The sequence below is a fragment of the Sceloporus undulatus genome, chromosome 7 (genome assembly GCF_019175285.1).
Source record: "Sceloporus undulatus isolate JIND9_A2432 ecotype Alabama chromosome 7, SceUnd_v1.1, whole genome shotgun sequence".
Lineage (NCBI taxonomy): Eukaryota > Metazoa > Chordata > Lepidosauria > Squamata > Phrynosomatidae > Sceloporus > Sceloporus undulatus.
The window spans coordinates 11,225,660-11,243,111 of NC_056528.1; the positions used below are offsets into that span (position 1 = coordinate 11,225,660).

The 17,452-nt window shown below is 50.9% G+C and overlaps 1 protein-coding gene across 7 annotated transcripts in view; it reads left to right on the forward strand.

Annotated features, from left to right (window-relative positions):
- The window catches only part of RGS3 (regulator of G protein signaling 3), a 31,020-nt gene that overhangs the window by 1,952 nt on the left and 11,616 nt on the right, over positions 1-17,452 (forward strand). Inside the window, exons 5-16 of one of the 7 annotated variants that reach the window (XM_042478069.1) lie at positions 470-921; positions 2,398-2,506; positions 3,062-3,214; positions 4,556-4,606; positions 9,004-9,062; positions 9,906-10,000; positions 10,808-10,876; positions 11,953-12,013; positions 12,401-12,503; positions 13,397-13,464; positions 15,976-16,057; positions 16,538-16,643. In XM_042478069.1, the coding sequence (XP_042334003.1) occupies positions 3,064-3,214; positions 4,556-4,606; positions 9,004-9,062; positions 9,906-10,000; positions 10,808-10,876; positions 11,953-12,013; positions 12,401-12,503; positions 13,397-13,464; positions 15,976-16,057; positions 16,538-16,643 (845 nt within the window). In that variant the 5' untranslated portion in view covers positions 470-921; positions 2,398-2,506; positions 3,062-3,063. Of the gene's footprint in view, positions 1-469; positions 2,507-3,061; positions 3,215-3,667; positions 4,250-4,555; positions 4,607-7,420; positions 8,225-9,003; positions 9,063-9,905; positions 10,001-10,807; positions 10,877-11,952; positions 12,014-12,400; positions 12,504-13,396; positions 13,465-13,552; positions 14,356-15,975; positions 16,058-16,537; positions 16,644-17,452 lie in introns of those variants that run through there. The other 6 variants (XM_042478070.1, XR_006104930.1, XM_042478068.1 and 3 more) reach the window with 6 other exon arrangements.

A 17,452-nucleotide genomic window follows, 5' to 3' on the forward strand; every position in this document is an offset into this window, starting at 1 on the left:
AGGCGAGGGAGTGGAGACCAAGAGGGACTTAGCTGAGGGTATCCCCTCATTGGCAGGGTTTGAGCCAAAGAGGAGCCTGGGTCTCAGCCACAATATCCCATCATCTTTGAGCAGCACCTGAGAGCTTTGGCCAGTGCTGCCTCTGGGCCCTCGGCAGCGGCATCATCTGTAGAAGGACCCTTTCCAAGGGGAGGGAAACATTGTGTTGGGGGTTCAGCTGACCCTTTTCCTATTTGGGGAACAGAAACGGGAAGGGACTGATATGGATCCTTTTCCCATGGTAAGGCCTCCTCTCCTTCCCATACACCTTTCCTGTTTTCCATTGGGGCAATTGTTGGCAAGGGAGGACCACTTGGCTATCAGGCCTCCATTTATTACTCCATGAAACTGTTGGTTTTGGCCATGGCATCCAGGCCAAACCCCCTTCCCTCTGCCCTTACTTGTTTTCTTTTGGCTTGCTTTTGCTTAGGTTACAATAACTTTGTTCCCTGCATATTGAGAACGGAGTCCCAGTGCAACCAGTACTTCAAGCATCTGGCCAACTGGAAGGAAACCCCCCCACCTCCGAGAGGCCCTCCTCCATCCGCCCTCAGCAGCAGAAGGCAGCCCATGGAAGCCCCTCTTCTGGGACAGACCCTCCCGCAGCCCCAGTCCCCCAACCCCCCTCCCCCTCCCCCCTCCCCCTTCTTTTCTGAGACCAGCGAGACTTTTTCTCTGGGCTGAACTGGGAAGCTGAACTGGGAGGCGGGTTTCCCAGTGGCCACAGTCTCTCCAGGAATGCTGGCCTCCTTTTTGAGCCGGGAAGTTTAGGGGAGAGGGGCTTAGAACTATTAAAATTCCAGCTCCTTCTGTTTGCTGCGTGTTGCCTTTCTCTTCAAAGGGCACCATCTCGAGAAGAGTGTCTCTTCCTGCCGCACAAAGGTAGGGAACACAGTAACTGCCTCTTCCCCAGGAACCTGGACAAGTTGGTAAGACGGCAGGTGCAAGATTGGTGCAAGTCACAGGAGGGAGGCACATTCATGGCTGGAGAATAGGAGGCTCTTGAGATGCAGATTTTGCTCTTTCTGGCTCCTCCGCTGACAAGGGGGAGGCAATGGCCTTGTCACAGGAGAAGCCCCCCACCATCAAGAGCCTCTTTGTGAAGCATTGCTGTGGAAACTCTCAGCAACTCAGCAGCCTGTGTGAATCTATATCATTTCTGTTGTAGCTCCTGTTCTGTAACAGTCCCCTTAACAGGCACCCTGTGTAGTCTTGTGGAAGTTGTTCACTCATAGATATGCCTACACTGCAGACTTATGTGCCACAGTGATTTTTGGTACATGGTTGGCCTGAAAGGAAATGGGGGAGCCCTCTCCAGTTCTCCCAAGCACCCCAATGCCCGGAGGCAATGCCATGCTTGCAGCTGCTAGCCAGAGGAATGGCTGTGACCCTCCTGGCTTGGTTTCCCCTTGCCAACCAGGGGCTTTCCTTGGTCGAGACCAGTAGGCAGAGAGTTCCTACCTTTCCCTAGGCAGGGCAAGGGCGGGCAGCATGGCCAGGTGTTTCAAGGGAAGGTTCGTTTGGACATCTCTGGGAGAGACCTTTAGTGCATTTAGGTTTATAATATCCTTCACAACTGGGTGTCCTCTCCAAACCTGGCCCCCTCACTCTTCTTCCTAACCTCCTCATCATTTGGAAACAGGGCAATGGTCTCCTGAAAAACTGGTACACAGAAAAATGGCTTACGGAAAAGGCAAAATGCACACTTCTTTCCTCAGGTCTGTGGTGAGGGCAGCCTCTCTTGGCAGCTATGCTGAAGAAAAGCACTCTTTTGAATCTCCCTCCCCCCCAGATGTTTTTATGCCCTTCTTGGCTCCCACCTGGGAGCCTGTGTTTTGGTATCATAATATTAAAGGTCAGGATTATCTGCTGTATATGAGGATTAATTTGGCTTCTCCTTGATTTGTACTTTCTAGTGGCATAGTCAGTGACATAAGTTGATTTTTGCAAACCATGTAAGTAAGCCTTAGCAAAGGAAAGCACATAAAACCCATTCACATGCACACAGGCGCACCTACTGCTGCCGCTTGCCTCTCCTGTGACAGAGGAGGAAGTCCTGGGGACTGTGGCCAGAGAGGTGCGCTGCCCTGTGGCCTCCGGGCTGCAGGATGGAGGCTGGGCCTTCTGGCCAAAGGGTTATCTTGCACTGAGGAAGAAGTGAAGCAGTAGGGGGCATCCTACCAAGAAAATTCGTCCAAGTTTGGGAGATGAACTGGTGGATTTCAGTGGATTCATAGGCCCTCTGGGCAAAGTCCTTTCTGTTTGCTGGAGGGTTTCTTGGCAACCATACACTTTTCCTGGGGCACGCCTCCCCTTGTTAACACCCGCCTCGCCTTCTGCCTTTCTCCTTCCCGCTAGCTTTCCTCTGGCAGCCAGTCCAGGGAAACAGAAGAAACTGCCGGGGAGGTTCACCCATTTGCAGTCCTTCTTCCTCTTCCAAACTCTGTGTCCAGTGCTTCGTTCCAAGGTAAGTGCCAACTGTTACATGCAGGAGAGTTTTGCTTTCTTTTCCTTGATCAGAGAGGTCACCGGCCTGAATTCGCTAGCCCTGAGCAGAGGACGGGTCCTGGAGATGCCTCATTCACAGGGGCACCATGGGCCAGGGTCAACTCAAAGATGGCACTCGTCAGATGCCCCGCTCCGATCCACTCATGCATCAGATTGGAGCTCCCTATCTTGGTAGACACAGTACACTATAAATGATTAGCAAAACTGCACAGAAACAACCATAAAGCTGGCAAATAAAAGCAGGAATAATCTAAAGCATCTTAAAAGTATGAAAACAGGATCAATTTTGTGGGTAGATGGCCTCAGCAAAGGGAGTACTTCCCCCCCCCATCTGAAGTATGTTGATGGACGACACTGCAGGATGGTTGTAGGGACAGGTGATTGAGATGGTGGCCATGAGCAGCTGGGCTGCTGCCCATAGGGACTGAGTTTGCTTCATTTCCATATCCTGGGGTTGGCAGACACAACGCGCAGCCCTTCTTCAGAGCCCCTCCTCATGCCTTCTCCCTTCCAGGAATGGAGCCGGTGGCATCTACAGAGGGCCTTGGCCCCAGCCAGCCTCAGACAGAGCGTGGCTCTGGTGCTCAGGTTGCACCAGAGAAGAGGTCGGCGTCGCTACTCCGGAGGCAGCGGAGGAGGATTGGCTACGCGAGTGTGAGAGGCAAGGGTAGGCACCGGAAGGGGCCTGGGGCTTAAATGGGCATTGGGTGCACCATTGAAACAGGGAGGGAATGAAGCCATGGGGCCCCAAGCCAAGTCCCTGGCCAGGTCTCTATAATCAGATCCAAACAGATGAGCTCTCCTGTTTCCTTCGTCTCTCACGCTTGGCCTGAGCTTCTTCCTGCTGGAAGTATCTTTGCCAAGAATGACCCAAAAGGCTTGCAAGCCAAACAAATTCATTGCACTGCCTTTGTTTTTATGGCAAGGTAAGAAAGTAAGCTGAAGCAGGCAAGCATCCTGACAACGGAGGAGCAAAGAAATCCCATTTTCTTTGCAGCAGCTGGCTGTCCTTGAATGGCACAGCTTTGTCACCCTTCCCCTCCGGGCGCATGGATCGTTGCCCCCACCAAAAGTGCCTCCTGCCGGTGTCTGCTGGCCAAAGGGCAGCATCGGAATTGTTCCTCACAAGTGGGTTTGCTTTAAGTAAAGGACCTCACGGCCTGCCTTTCAGCACCAGGGTATGTCCTGTGGAAGCTGAGAGGGTGCCCACCTGTTCGTGGGTGACGTCCGACCAGCCGATCAGGTGGGACAGACAGTGTCTGTGGGGATGAAGGGGCAGGAAGTGTGTCCATGCTTCTGCCGGGAGGAGATGAGCCCCAGGCAAGAAAGCAGGTGTCCTTGGAGGGAAGCACCAGAATCGGCTTCTTTGGCCTCGGAGGGGGAGGAGGCCCTGGGTGCGCTTGCTGGTCAGGTGCAGATTGGTTTTCAAATCCACCAATGGGCACCCGGAGTCTTTTGTCCTGTTCAAACAGTGGCGGTTAGAAGTCCAGGCCCCAGCGACTGCCTGCCTGCCTGCCTGCCTAGGATTAAGAAAAAGAAAAAATGCTCTTGGGCACTGCCAGTGCCCCCCCTCCTCCTCCTCCTCCTGCCTTTCCTTTGCGAAGGGAGGGGGCCATGGCACACAGCCCCTTCCCCACAGTCCCCCTCTGTGCCAGGCCAGCCAGTGACCTCTCGGAGCCTCTCTTTTGTCTGGAAACCTTTGGTGAGTCTGATGCGGGTGAGGCGGCTGAGTGCCATGGCTGTGGCTCCAGCTCTGGTTACCAGGAGCTGCTGGTCCTGGGTCAGGGGGTATCTTGGTGCCCCCTTTGTTTTCAGGCGATACGGGTGAGCCTCCCTTGCCCAGTGCCAGCAGGGGCTGGCAACCATCCTGCCACCCTCTCTGGGTACCTCTTCAGAAGAGCAGCGAGGGGGGTAAGGATCTCCTTCCCCCACAAGACGCTGCTCCTGCTGTGTAGATCTAAGGGTATGCTGGGCAGCCTCTTGTCACTGCCTCTCTTGTCTCCTCCAGGGCAGCTGAAGCTCTCCATCCGCATGCAAGGCAAGGGCCTTCTGCTCTACGGTGAGTAGCCACTTGGGGCCCCAGGACAGCAGCCCGGGATTAAAGCCAGGCTTAGTGTGGAGCAAAATGATGATTCCGGCAGCACAGACTTTCCATAGGAGGAGCTGCCCATGACCACTCAGGCCGCCAGTCCCTTGCAAGGGTCTCAGGAACAGAGGGCCAGGCAGCTGGTGGCCTGGTGCATGGAGCACTCTCCTTGGGCATAAAGCGCTTCTTTTTGCACATGTAATTTCCTACAAGGCAATGATGCTGGCCACACACTTCTCTTCTCCAGGGTGTGCTTACTCTCTGATCTGTGATATGTCTAGCACTGAGCCTCACTTGTTTCCCAGCTGGAAAATCTCAACACAAATTGCTACTACTGTACTTTTTTTTTTGTTAAAAGGCAGCTTTATTTATATATATAAATATAAATATTGGACCAAAATATAGAAAATGGATTTCACAAATTTACACGGATCAGAAAGCAAAAATTAATGTAAATGGAGAGCTAACAGAACCAGTTTATATTGAAAGAGGGACTAGGCAAGGTTGCCCTCTATCCCCTCTTCTATTCATATTGATAATGGATACCCTGATAAATAAAATTAAAAATTCGGAAACAATTCAAGGAGTGAAAATAAAACAATATCACTATAAGATACGAGCATTTGCAGACGATGTGGTAATAAATTTGGAAGACCCATTGAACAATATAACAAAGGTAATGAAAGTGATTGAAGAATTTGGTGATTATACAGGATGTAAAATTAATAAAAATAAATCGGCATTGATAACAAAAAATCTGAATAAGGAAGAGGAGAAGGAGGTACAAGAAAGATCAGAGATTAAAATAAATAAAAAAGTAAAATATTTGGGTATTTGGATCTCAAAAAAATCAAATGAACTGTTTGAAAATAATTATGTAAAACTTTGGGCGGAGGTGAAGAAAGATTTTGTGAATTGGGGAAAATTACAATTATCTTTTTTGGGAAGAATTGCGGCAATAAACATGTCAGTACTTCCGAAATTCCTTTTTCTGTTTCAAATGATCCCAATAGTAAGTTCAAACAAACCTTTTAAAATATGGGAAAAAGACATTTCGAGGTTTATTTGGCAAAACAAAAGACCGAGAATAAGATTAAAATTACTACAAGATGCAAGAGAAAGAGGAGGGCTGGCATTACCAAATTTACATCTCTATGCGGATGCTTGTAGTCTTGTGTGGCTAAGGGACTGGATAAACCTGAGGGACAGAAGTTTATTGGAATTGGAGGGAGAAGGTTTAAGTTATGGATTTCATGCCTTTTTGGTCTATAATAAAGAGAAAGTTAACCAGGTAATAAATAATCATTGTATAAGAAGAATACTACTGAAAGTATGGAATAAGTATAAAAGAAATATAATAAATAAATTCCCCATGTGGTTGTCCCCACATGAGGCTATATACAGGAAAGAAATGATAAGAAGAGAAGACTGGTTTAAGTACAGGGAATTAACAAAAATAGAACAGGGTAAAATAAGAATAAAGTCACAAGAGGAGTTAGAACAAATAGGATTTGACCCAGGTTGGTTTGCATACAGGCGTATATATGAAAGAGCAAAGCAGGATTTAAAAGAATTCGGAGAGGAAGAAAACGGGACGGATTTGGAAAAATTGTTAACTGAGGATCAGGAGAAATTAATTGGGAAAATTTATAAAAAACTCTTAGAATTAGAAATGGAAAATGAAAGGGTGAAGGATACTATGGTTAAATGGGCGAAATACATCGGGCATAATATACATTATGATCAGTGGGAATTTGTTTGGACAAGGGGATTAAAATATACAGCTTCACAAAATGTAAAGGAAAATTGGTACAAAATGTTTTACAGATGGTATTTGACGCCGGAGCGATTGGCTACAATTTATAAAAATAAAAACAATAAATGCTGGAAATGTGGGGAGACTGTAGGCACGTTTATACACTGTTGGTGGAATTGCAAATTCATAAAGAAGTTTTGGAAACAAATCAGAAATTTAATTGAAGAAATTTTACATATCAAACTGGATTTAAGACCAGAGAGCTTTTTATTGAGTATATTTGAGAAAGATTTGGAATCAAAATATGGGAAAATATTATTCTATATGACATCAATGGCAAGAATAGTAATAGCACAAGATTGGAAATCGAAGGAGGCCCCGAAGATAGAACATTGGTTAATGAAATTAATGGAAATAATAGAAATGGATAAATTGACGCAATTATTAAGAGATGAAAAGATGGGGAATGTAACAACGAAAGTTAATGAAGAATGGAAATTGGTGTTGGACTATATGAGGAAGCAATGGGGAGAAGATCTAATAGAGAATTAAGTATGTAGGATATGTAAGTTGAGTAGAACTGATTTGTTGCAAATATACAAGAATTCAAGGAGAGATAATCATACGCTGAATAAGCGTTGATTTCGTAATGAAGAATAATATAGATACAATACAACATGTGTTATTATATATGGTATGTAATGGGAAATAGAGATGCACAAGGAATTCGCCAAACATAGAGGAAGGAAGGAAGTCAATAGGGTGAATGAAGATGGGGAAGAATGAAGGTAATGAGTGGGATAAGTATTAGAGTATTTAATTTAATTTAGAAGCTACGGTATTAGGTTTGACTGGTTGTTATTGTTGTTGTTGTGGTATTTTTTATTTATTTATTTACTTTATTAGTGGTGTTTTTTTGATTTTGTTTTTGTTTTTGTTTTTTCTTTATTACTGCTGTTGATAAAAATAAAAAAATAAAAAAAAGGCAGCTTTATTTAGATCTGTGCAGCCAGCATCTCTCTCAGCCTTAGCTGAAAAAGGATCATGAACTGGGTCTCTTTGCCCCTAATTTAATGGACCCTGATTTCTAGTATTACGTGTCTGAATCGCAGAAGCAGTTTTCTACCCGTGGTCTCATTTTACAGCTCATGGGCTGCAGACAGTTAAGTTAAATTTAATACATTTCAGAAAATAAAATAAACAAGGAATTAACTATCCCCACCACCCATCCCTGCCCGCCAAACCTGGCAGATACATTCCTGACTGGTTTACCCCACAAGCTGGCAAAGGTGAAAGGCAACGGAGACCCTGCAAGGCTGCAGCCTGCTGGTCCCTGCAGCCCCATGGAGCAAGGTCTTCGGGGATGGTGTGTTTGTGTGTGTGTGTACTGGTGCATGGGGTGATTGCAACTTTATGAAGGGTGGCTCGGCCCGAGAGATTCCCCCTTCCTGGCACACAGAGCCACTGCCGCTGGCTCCTCCTCGCCAACAGCTTTCCTGGAAGGGGCTGGCATGAGATGCAGCCTCATGCAGAGAAATCCCAGCACCTCCTGTGCAGCTCAGAACCACGATCAGGATGCGGCCTCTGATGCTGAGCTTGATAGTGCTTTGGGGCCTCCGGCAGAGATCCCATCACCACAGGTTGGAGGAAGTCGGGTGCAGAAAATGCAGTTTGGCATCAGGACGTAGAGCCGCATCTGCCTCCAACCAAAGGCTCTAACTTGGATATTTTTAGAAGGCTTTTACTAATGGCAAACATTATATGCTATGAGCACACACATGCGTGCCCACATCCGCCTCTTCTACTGTGCTCTCTTCCCCACAATGGTGAATCGGGTAAGTGGCACCATTTCAGATTTCAGCGAAGGGGGTTTGCAGTTGCTGCTGCTGTTGCTTCTGCACAAGATTTAAAGGCCTGGCCCTGAAGATTAAGGAGACAGTTTGATAGATTTTGACACTCTGTGCTTTGGTTACATTTTTCCTTCCATGCAGTGTTACAAACAGTGACCATTAGCCTCTTGTTTGTCTGATTTTAGTTTCCAGAAAGAGATGTGTCTTTTGAAGACAACCGTTGGTATCTGCTGTTGAAATTTCAGTAGTGTTTCTCTCAGTGTAGCATCAATTGGCTGGGCCAAAGTATTTATGACCTGACCCAGTTCTCATCATTCAGCTTGCCATGCGTTGACCTCATACTTTCAAGCCAATGTTAGCAGCCAGGGAGCTTGTAGTAACTCTCCTGCCAGCACCCTTAGAAGAATCCCAAAGAAGCAGCTGAGGCTCTCCTAGCCAGAGCACATTACCAAATGCTATGTTTCCACCAAGATTTGTGGAGTGTGCCTCACCCCCCACTGGAACCCCCACCCAAATTAAGACCCCCAGCAGTGGATCTGGGATGGAGGAGGCACAGAGGAGAGGGAGATGTGGAGTCGAGGATTATGGGGAGTCAGCAGGAACCAAGGGATGCAAAGAGCTGGGAAGCGGGGAGGAAGGGAGGGAGGAAGCTGCCTAAGTCAACGTTTGAAGAATCCTTTCCTTTACCTGTTGGCAAAGAACCCTGCTGCCTCTTCTGTTTTGAAATACTTACCTGCTTCTCTCTCTCTCTCTCTCCCCTCAAGTCATGGAAGGAAGAGGTCTGTTGGGAAAGCAGTACCAGATCTGTGACTCCCTTGTCAAGGTGCGCTTGCTCTCTACCTATTCCTCCTCCTCCTCCTCAGGAAAGGTGCTTCAGCTGAGCTTTGCTGAGAAATCATGTGAATTTCCCTAGAGGAAATTTCCCCCTCTTCTTTCTCTCTCTCCCACTCCTTCTGCCACCTCAGATCAGGCCCTGCTCCAAACCAAGCTGCTTACTGCGTTGTCCGTAACAATTGATTTTTTGAATCTATGTGTGCGCACGCACATGTATATATATAGAGACAGAGAGGGAGGGAGGGAAGACAAAACCCTCCCCTCAGTCCACCAGCGGCAGCTGTGAGACTTGAAGGAAGGCAAAGGCAGGGCATTGCTGAGCAGGTGTGGGAGACAGGGCTCTGTGCCACATCTTGGCTGATGCTTTGGGCCAGCTGCCTGTGCCAGTTGTCTTCCCAGACTTGTGATGGCCACGGCAAAGGCTCCTTGCTTGCTGCTGGTGCCCTGCGGGGGCATCTGGCCCCTCCCTGGGAAGCAGGGTAAGGTGCCCTCCTGGGCTCCTTGCTGGCTTAACTTTGCCAGCCTCTTTACTGGCTTATGGCCTGGGACCTCCACCAGCTTTGGAAGATGGAGCAATACCTGGGGTGGCCTTGGAGGCTGCCAGAAAGCCTTCCTTTCCTTCTCTGCCTCCTTTTCCCCAAAGAAGTTGATGTGGAATTTCAGCAGGCCTGAGTGATGTTGTGCCGGGTGGAGGTCTGCTGTCAGTTTGGGGTCCAAGTAACTTCTCTTTTCTTGGAGAGCTGCTATTTTCAGAAGAACGGGGTTGGTGGCAAGTTTTTTGTGTCTGCAAGAGGGTCAGCATTATACAGTTAATTTGTCTCTCCTAATGAAGGTGTCCATTGTGCCAGATGCCGGTCGGCAGTGCAGGCAAAAGACGGAAACGGTCCCAGACAGTAGAAACCCTGTCTTCCACCAGCACTTTCTCTTGTGAGTATGGGCCATGGGTTGGGTGTCTGCCTGGGAGAGCGGCTGCCTGCCCTTATCAGCAGCACTGTCCTTTTAGGGACCCAAGGCAGGCAGACAAGAGAGCGGGTCGAGGATCCCAAGCAGAGCTAATCCTGATCTGTCAAAACCTCTGACTCCTACTGCAGTCTCTTCTGCAAGTCCCTCACCTCCCATGCGGAGGATGGAGAGCGAAAGCAGACCTCCTTCCACTCTTTCCTTGCAGCCCCAGCACCTCGGCCCTGTGTGTGGATCTGGCTTAGTGGCTGGCTGCGAGTGCGAGAGCACAAGCGCCCAGCCACACGCACTGCCTTCCTTAATGGGCAAGCTTCTCTGAATAGGCTTTCCCAAGCCTTTGCCTTTGCCATGGACCTTTGACTTTTGGGTGGGACAGGTAAACAAGGTGCCCAAAAGTTCTCACTTGCCCTTGTGCATGAAGGGAAGGGGTGCCAGGATCAGGAAGGTGACACTCCTGGGGAGATTTCAGACCCTGAATCCAGTGCAAGATATGGGTTGGGAGATGTGCCTCTCCTTGCTGTTTGAACTACCTCTTTCCCTGACTTCACTTCTGTTTCCACTCCCTCCCATGGGCATGTCTTTTGGAGGATAAAACGGGGAGCCAAACATTCCTCAGCTTGGCCTTCTCCGATGCTGAGCCAATGGAGTCGAGAGGGCAGCAGTGGGCAGCAGTGTGCACCAAGGGGCCAGGGAGAGACCTTGCCGTCAGAGCAGGATCCTGGCAGCCTCCTGATGAGTGGCCTCAGTGGAGTCATGGCTGTCTTTGTGTTCCAGCCCTTTGCGAGAGGAAGACGAAAAGAAGCGCCTGTTGGTTACTGCCTGGAACCAGCTGAGGGATTCCCGGTAAGGAAGACAGCTCACAGAGACCGTCCATTCAAGGCCTGCCATAGACCCCCATGGGTTGCCCTGGAGCCTGACTGCTGCCACCTGCAGTTCACTAGGATGCAGGTGGCCTTTGTGGGGCAGTTTCGGATCTGAGGCAAGCTTGGGAGATAGCCATGGGGTCCCCCTGGGAGAGGAGCGCGACAAGGTCAGGAAGAAGGATGAGGTGGGGAGACTTTCCTCCACTGGGCCTTGATCCTCTCAGGGAACTTTTTCTCCCAGAGAATACTCCCCCCCATTCCCCCATTCTTAGATCCCATTTTCAGCTAGAGGCTACGCAACTGCCAGCAAGGATCCGGGCCCTGTCTGCCCTTCCCAAAACATCTTACCTGAATGCTCTTGGTCCATTCTCTGAGGGCTCTGAGGTTTGGAGACCATTTGGCTCAGCATTATTGGCCACCTTACATGAGCAGGATTGATTTACTCAACTCTGATTTAATGGGTGCTTGTTTGCACTGTTTTATGTAGCCCACTGCTCTGGCGTTTTAGGAGCTAAGACAAGTACAATGGCACTGATGGCAATAACTGGTAATTCCTACAAGCTGGAGGGAGTAGCAGACAGAAGGAAAATGAGATTTGTAGTCAATTTGTGTTCATAGATACTCCTGCAAGAATGAGTGTTGTTAAAGGCCAGACCTCTGTCAGAAATGCCCTTTTTGGATGTCCCAAGCTGACATTGGGCAAGTGCCGCTTGCTTCTCTTTCTGCCAGGGAGCCACAGAGGGCTAGCAGAACAGTAGGCGGGCATCAGGACAGGAAAGGGCCATGGGTCTTGCCTGGAACGGGAGCGGAGGGGGAGTGGCAGGGCATCACCAGGCCTTCAGCACAGCCGGGGGGCCCCTCTACCCCTCCAGCACAGACCAAAGCCATGTGGCCCTTTGGCCCCTTAACTGGTGGCTTAGCTGGTGTGCCTGCAACAGCCCAGGTTTGCCTCTTTCCCCTCCAAATGCATATGCTGCCCGCCAAGAGGGCTTTTGTGGGAGGGCAGACGGGGTGGGAGTAGCCCTTCTCACCACTCTGTGACCCGTTCCTCCCCAGGCAGAGTGAACTCATCGGCTGCATGAGTTTCGGCATAAGGAGCCTCCTGAGCCGAGACAAGGTACCGGGGGGGGGGGGGGGGGGGGGAGGGGATGCTGGAATTTGGGGGGGGGGGGGGGGGGCAGGGAGGGTCCAGCTGTGGTACTTATCCCCCCCCCCCCACCCAAGAAGGGAGCCTTAGGGTCCAAAAGGCCAGGGAGCAGGATCACCAATAGGTTCCTTTCCAAGGCACTGAACCAGCTCCCATCCAGTGATGGGTTTGCAGGTGAAGTGTGGAGAGGGCGTGCGGGCAGACTTCCTCCATTGCCCCTTTGCCCACTGGCATGAACATGCACCTCTTATCATAATGATGTGCACTCTCATAGCAATTACACCCCCACTGCCGTGACACAGGCTGAATCCCAAAGAACCTGCAACTTGTGACTTTTGTTTATCTTTGTAAACCCAGGAGATCTGCGGCTGGTATTACCTGCTGGGGGAAGACCTGGGTAGAGCAAAGCACCTGAAGGTGGCCACAAGGCGGCAGCACTGGCAAAAGCTGGAGGGCTCAGGTGGGTCCTGCTGGAAGGAGGCAGGACTGTCTCTCTCCTGGAGGTGGGTGGGGTGCCTCCTGACAGGTCAGGGCTACAGCCGGATGGCTGAAGGGCTCAGTTGCCCACCCTGGCATGTTTTAAATGACTCTCGTGAGGAGGAGTGGGTGTGGGTCTGTGTCCCCTGCCCCGTCTTTCTCTCCTTGTACTCTTTTCTTGAGGGGATCTTCTGAAGCCTGGCTCTCTGGCCCAGCATTCTCCAAGGGGGGGTCTGGTGGCAGGGCAGGGGCAGCAGTTTCTTTGGCCTCGTGTGCCAGGGGCCACTCAGGGCCTTTCCCCCTATGGGTACAACGTTTGTGGACCGCTCTGTGGAGCTTGCACCACCCCTGAGAGTAGCGCTGCTCCTCCCCAGCTTCCTGGCAGGTGAGACAAACAGGTGCAAGAAATGGCCCTGATTAAAATTTGGAAGAAAAAAAACAACTTCATCTCCTTCCCCAACGGGATCAATAAGTGACATACAGACCTTTAAAATATATTTGCGGCTTGTACGATCTTTTCTGCTTGCATAACAAAATGGTTTACTGTATTCCTCATTTTTGTTGTTTCATTTTTAATTTTTTATTGTGGTGTTGGATTTTTTATTCTCATCAGCATTGGGTTACACTTTACAAAGTGGGGAATAATTTTTTAAAAGGAAAATTATTAGCAAGCCTCTTGCCAGATTGTTGGAGAGGAAAGATACAGAGAGGAGGCAGCAGCCGCAGCCATGAAGGTGGAGCCCCAACTTTGCCTGTCTCCCAGTTTGGCAGTTCCATCTTCGGGGCTCTGCTGGGCTATGAACCAGGATGGCCAAGAGGCACTGGGCAGATGAGATGGACGCGTTCCTCCTCCCTATTTTGTCTCCTGCTTTGCAGAGATGATGTTTGCCAGGCCGACTGTATTCTCCAGGAAGCAGCAGAAGGAGAACATGGAGGAGGTCCAGGTGGGGATGGGCTCCTCAGCCAGGGTCAGGGTGGGCTGAAGGGGTGGCAGCTGCTCCAGACTGATGCCTCACTCGGGGACTTGGGGCAAGGGACTTTCCAGCTCCCTCATGATCCAGGCCTAAGAAGGCGAAGGGAGGCGAGAGGTATGTGTGTGTGGGGGGGCTGTGTCTAAAGGATGGATGACGCTCTGGCAGAAGACACACAAGGACTCCTTGAATCCGTCCTCTAAACATGTTGGAGGGAGGGTCCCTCTCTTCCTGCCTGTGGCTCCTGGAAGCAGTGAGAGGAAAGGGCCTCTGGCATGGCAGGGGCAAGGGGCATGTGTGTGTGTGTAGCCTCTCTCATTTGTGGGTCTGTGTCCTTCAGTAAGTGCCCGTCCGTTGCTTTCTGATCCACAATACAAATGGAGGAGGCCTGTGCCTCCCCCCATGTCCTCTGCCTTCACAAGGCGCAGGAGCAGGGCCAGCAGAGGCCAACATCCTCCAAGTGTTTGGAGCGGGTGGCCTCTTCTCTGTGCCTGGGAACAAAGGCCGCTGCTGACCCGGGCCAAGGGCTGACAGGAATCTCTCTCTCTCTCTCTCACTTCCCTGCTCCCCACCGGCTCTCAGGAAGCCCTGGGCTTATCATCAAGCAGCACATGGCAGAGGCGGCCGGGAGGCGAGGGGTGGCTTCCTGCTATTCTTGTGCCCAGCTCTAGTTCCCAGGGCAGCCATGCCAGGAGCGCCAGAGAGGCTTGTTCTCTTGGCTGCCAGGAGGCGAAGGGGCTCTCCTGGCTCTCCTGCTCCCTGCCCTGGGGAGGGTGGGAAGGGCCAACAAGGAGCCTGCAGGCCGCAGACATGAGCCACTTCCCTGGCCTGTGCAGAGTCTGCTCGGAGCAGCGTTATTGCCAGGTTGGTTGCAGGGGAGGGGGCCAGGTGTGCCTTGGGCATGTGAAGTGGTGGGAGAAGAGGGTCTGCTTCTCTCTCGGGTGGAAGCCAATTCCTGCTGGGCACGAGAGCCAGGCCTCCTCTCTTGCCCTAGGACTGGCTGAAGGCATTTAGGACATATCTTTCAGCACTTCGGACAGAATGCGTAGCATGTTTCAGGTGTATTTTTGGCACCTTAAGTGCAAAGGCCCTTTAAGGCACACCAGTACTCTGATCTCCTGTGGAGGCTGAGAGAGTGCGTCACAGGCAAACTACAATCTGACTGGCTTTCATGGGACTCGGGGGTCTTCCGCTTACCGACTTTGTGGGTTTGTGGCTGATGAGAGTGAGGTCATACAGGCGAAAGGGGATGAGCTGCACCATTCAGCCATTTACCCCAGGAGTGCTTGCACTGTGGGTTTGTTCCTGAGGAGAGGGGCCATGTTTTTCCCCGATGGCTCAGGACCAAGAACTGCTGCCCAGCCCAGGACTTTGAAAGATTGGGTGCATGGTTGCCCTGCCTCAGATTCAGCATTTTGCATGTTGTGGGCAGGGTTGGGGTCCAAAGAATACAGTCCTTCATTGGTTACCTTCCCATCTTCCCACTGGTTCCTCTGCCTTTCTTCTTACCAGAAAAATGAAACATGTTAAGGAGGGTCAAGTGGAATGGCCTTTTGTAATGGGGCCCTTCTGGAACATTCCTCCCCAGCTCCCTCTCCCTGGTGGACAGTCCTCAGAGGTACACTGCCCCTAAGAATGGAGGTTCCATTTCTAGCCAGAATCATTGACAGCTGTGAGCGCTATTCATTTCTTTTAATATTATTGCTTCTGTAAGAGAAATGCTGGCTTGTGTTGCAGTTGTGTGCGTGAAAGAGGGGCACAGCTTTCAGCAGGGCTTTCGTTAGTTTCTGTCACTCTGGAACCCAGGACTGTCTGTCTGGGACTCCACAGGAGCCTTCAGTGGCTGGCAGGAGGGAATCTGCCCCACACTTGCCTTTCCAAGGAGTCGGAAGGGCGGATCTTTCCCCTTGGCTGGTTAAACAGGAAATATGGCAGCCATTTTGGGAATGGGCAGAACTGAGCAAGGGACACCCTTCCATGGCTCTTCCTTTGTTCCCGTCCGTCCATCCCCCAGTCAGACTGTTGTCTCTGTCCGCCTCTCCTTTTGGCTGAGGAGCTGCCCTGTGGTTTCTCCACTTTCCCAGTGTTACTTGGGGGTAGCATCACTCACTAGGCCTCTCAGTAACCTTCAATATTGGGAAAGGGAGGCGGGGGGGGGGAATTCCCCTTAGGGGCTAAATTATTGCTGGAAGGAAGGTAGTAATTTGGGCCTGGAGGAGAGTCCAGTGCTTGCCCTCCCCACACAAGGCTGGCATCTGGAGGCCCCCTCTGCCCCTGTGGCCCTGGCATTGGAAGTGGGCGACAGTAGGCAGAATGGTGCCCCTGCCCTCGCAGACCCCCGTGACATGGAAGGTGGACATTTCCATGGCCATCCCTTTTGCCTTTCCTGGCTGTCAGAGAAATGTCGAGTGGCCCCTTGGCCTTGCTCCTTTTTGGGTTTGTCTTTTCCCCGTAGAGAAGTGCAGCTCTGCCCTTTCCTTGCAGATCACCATCCTCCGTGGGAAGAATGGCTTTGGGTTCACCATCTGCTGTGACTCCCCCGTCCGGGTCCAAGCTGTTGACACTGGTAAGAGCACAGTGGGATCTGCTTTGGGCGGCAGGGTCGCTCCGGCTGGGCTTCCACTCTCAGTCCGGCTCCTTTTGTCTACCAGAAAGAGCTTCCTAGCAGCAAGGGCATCTGGGGTTGGAGTGCCTTGTACCTCATCCACAAAATGTTGCAGGGTTTAAAAGTGTATGTAAGAATACACCTGCTGCCCCCAAAACCTTCCTACTCCTTTGTGTACTGCAGAAGAATGGGGCACATCCAAGATGGGCCAGACATTTTAGTGCTGTGCATCAGGAGGATTGTGGTTGGTTGTTTTTCTCTGAGGAACCTAACTTCCTTGTTTGTGATCTTCCTAAATACTGAGGAGCCCTGTCCCGCTCTTGTGGATATGGCCACTCTGCTCCCCAGGGAATGGGGAAGACTGAGAATCCCTTGGAGGAGTGGGGGGGCTCTTTGCTCCTCTGCCTCCCTTCCCCCCAATGTTTTCTCTCCCTCCTGCAGGTAGCCCAGCAGAGAAGGCCGGCCTGCAGCAGCTGGACACAATCCTGCAGCTCAATGGGCAGCCTGTGGAGCGCTGGAAGTGTGTGGAGCTGGCACACAAGATCCGGTGAGGCAGGCGGGTGCGAATGGGCAGCGGCAGGTGGGTGGGAGCAGGACCTCCACTGCCCCCCAAGAGTAAGGGGCCCGGGCACGTCGGGCATGCCAAAAAGCAGGGCAGCCATTGGCACGCCTGGAAGGCAAGATGATACTGATATTCATCTGATGCTTAGTAGATAGACTGCCTCTGGCACTGGAAACTGCCTGGGAACCACCCACGGTCCTGTTCCCAAATTGGTTTAACCATTTCCCTCCTTATGTTGCCTTCAGTAGCAGAGCTGGTCAGGGGCCCAGTGAGGCTGCTTTGTATCCACATCTACTCCCTCTTTCTTGTCCCTGCAATAATAGGATTTTAGAGCTGGAAGGGCCCCTGAGGGCTATCTAGTCCCTATCTGACCTGTTTAAAGGCCTCTATAGTTGGAGATGGTCTGAGGCAGGTAGTCTGCCTCTCTGTGAGTAGCTTCCATCTCTCTCTATGTCCTGCCTCAGAGCAACTGAGAGGCAGGACTTCTTAGAGAAGGAGCATCCCTGCAGGAAGAGGCCAGGAGTGTTGGAGCTCATGAGGTGATGCTCAGCAAGGTGATGCTCCAGGTTGTCTGGGTCTCTCTGTGGCTGCATCAGCCCTGACTTCTCCTCCTTTGCCTTCTGCATCCTGGCTGCTGTGGGAAGAGGCCCTTCTTTGAGGTTTATGTGTGAAGAGGGAAGGAGCAGGCTGTACTTTCAGTGACTGCACTCTGGGTCTGAAGACCCATCCTACCTTCCCTCCAGGGCCCTTCTGTGGGCCAGCAAAAGCACTCTGCTGCCGGTGGGCTAATTGCT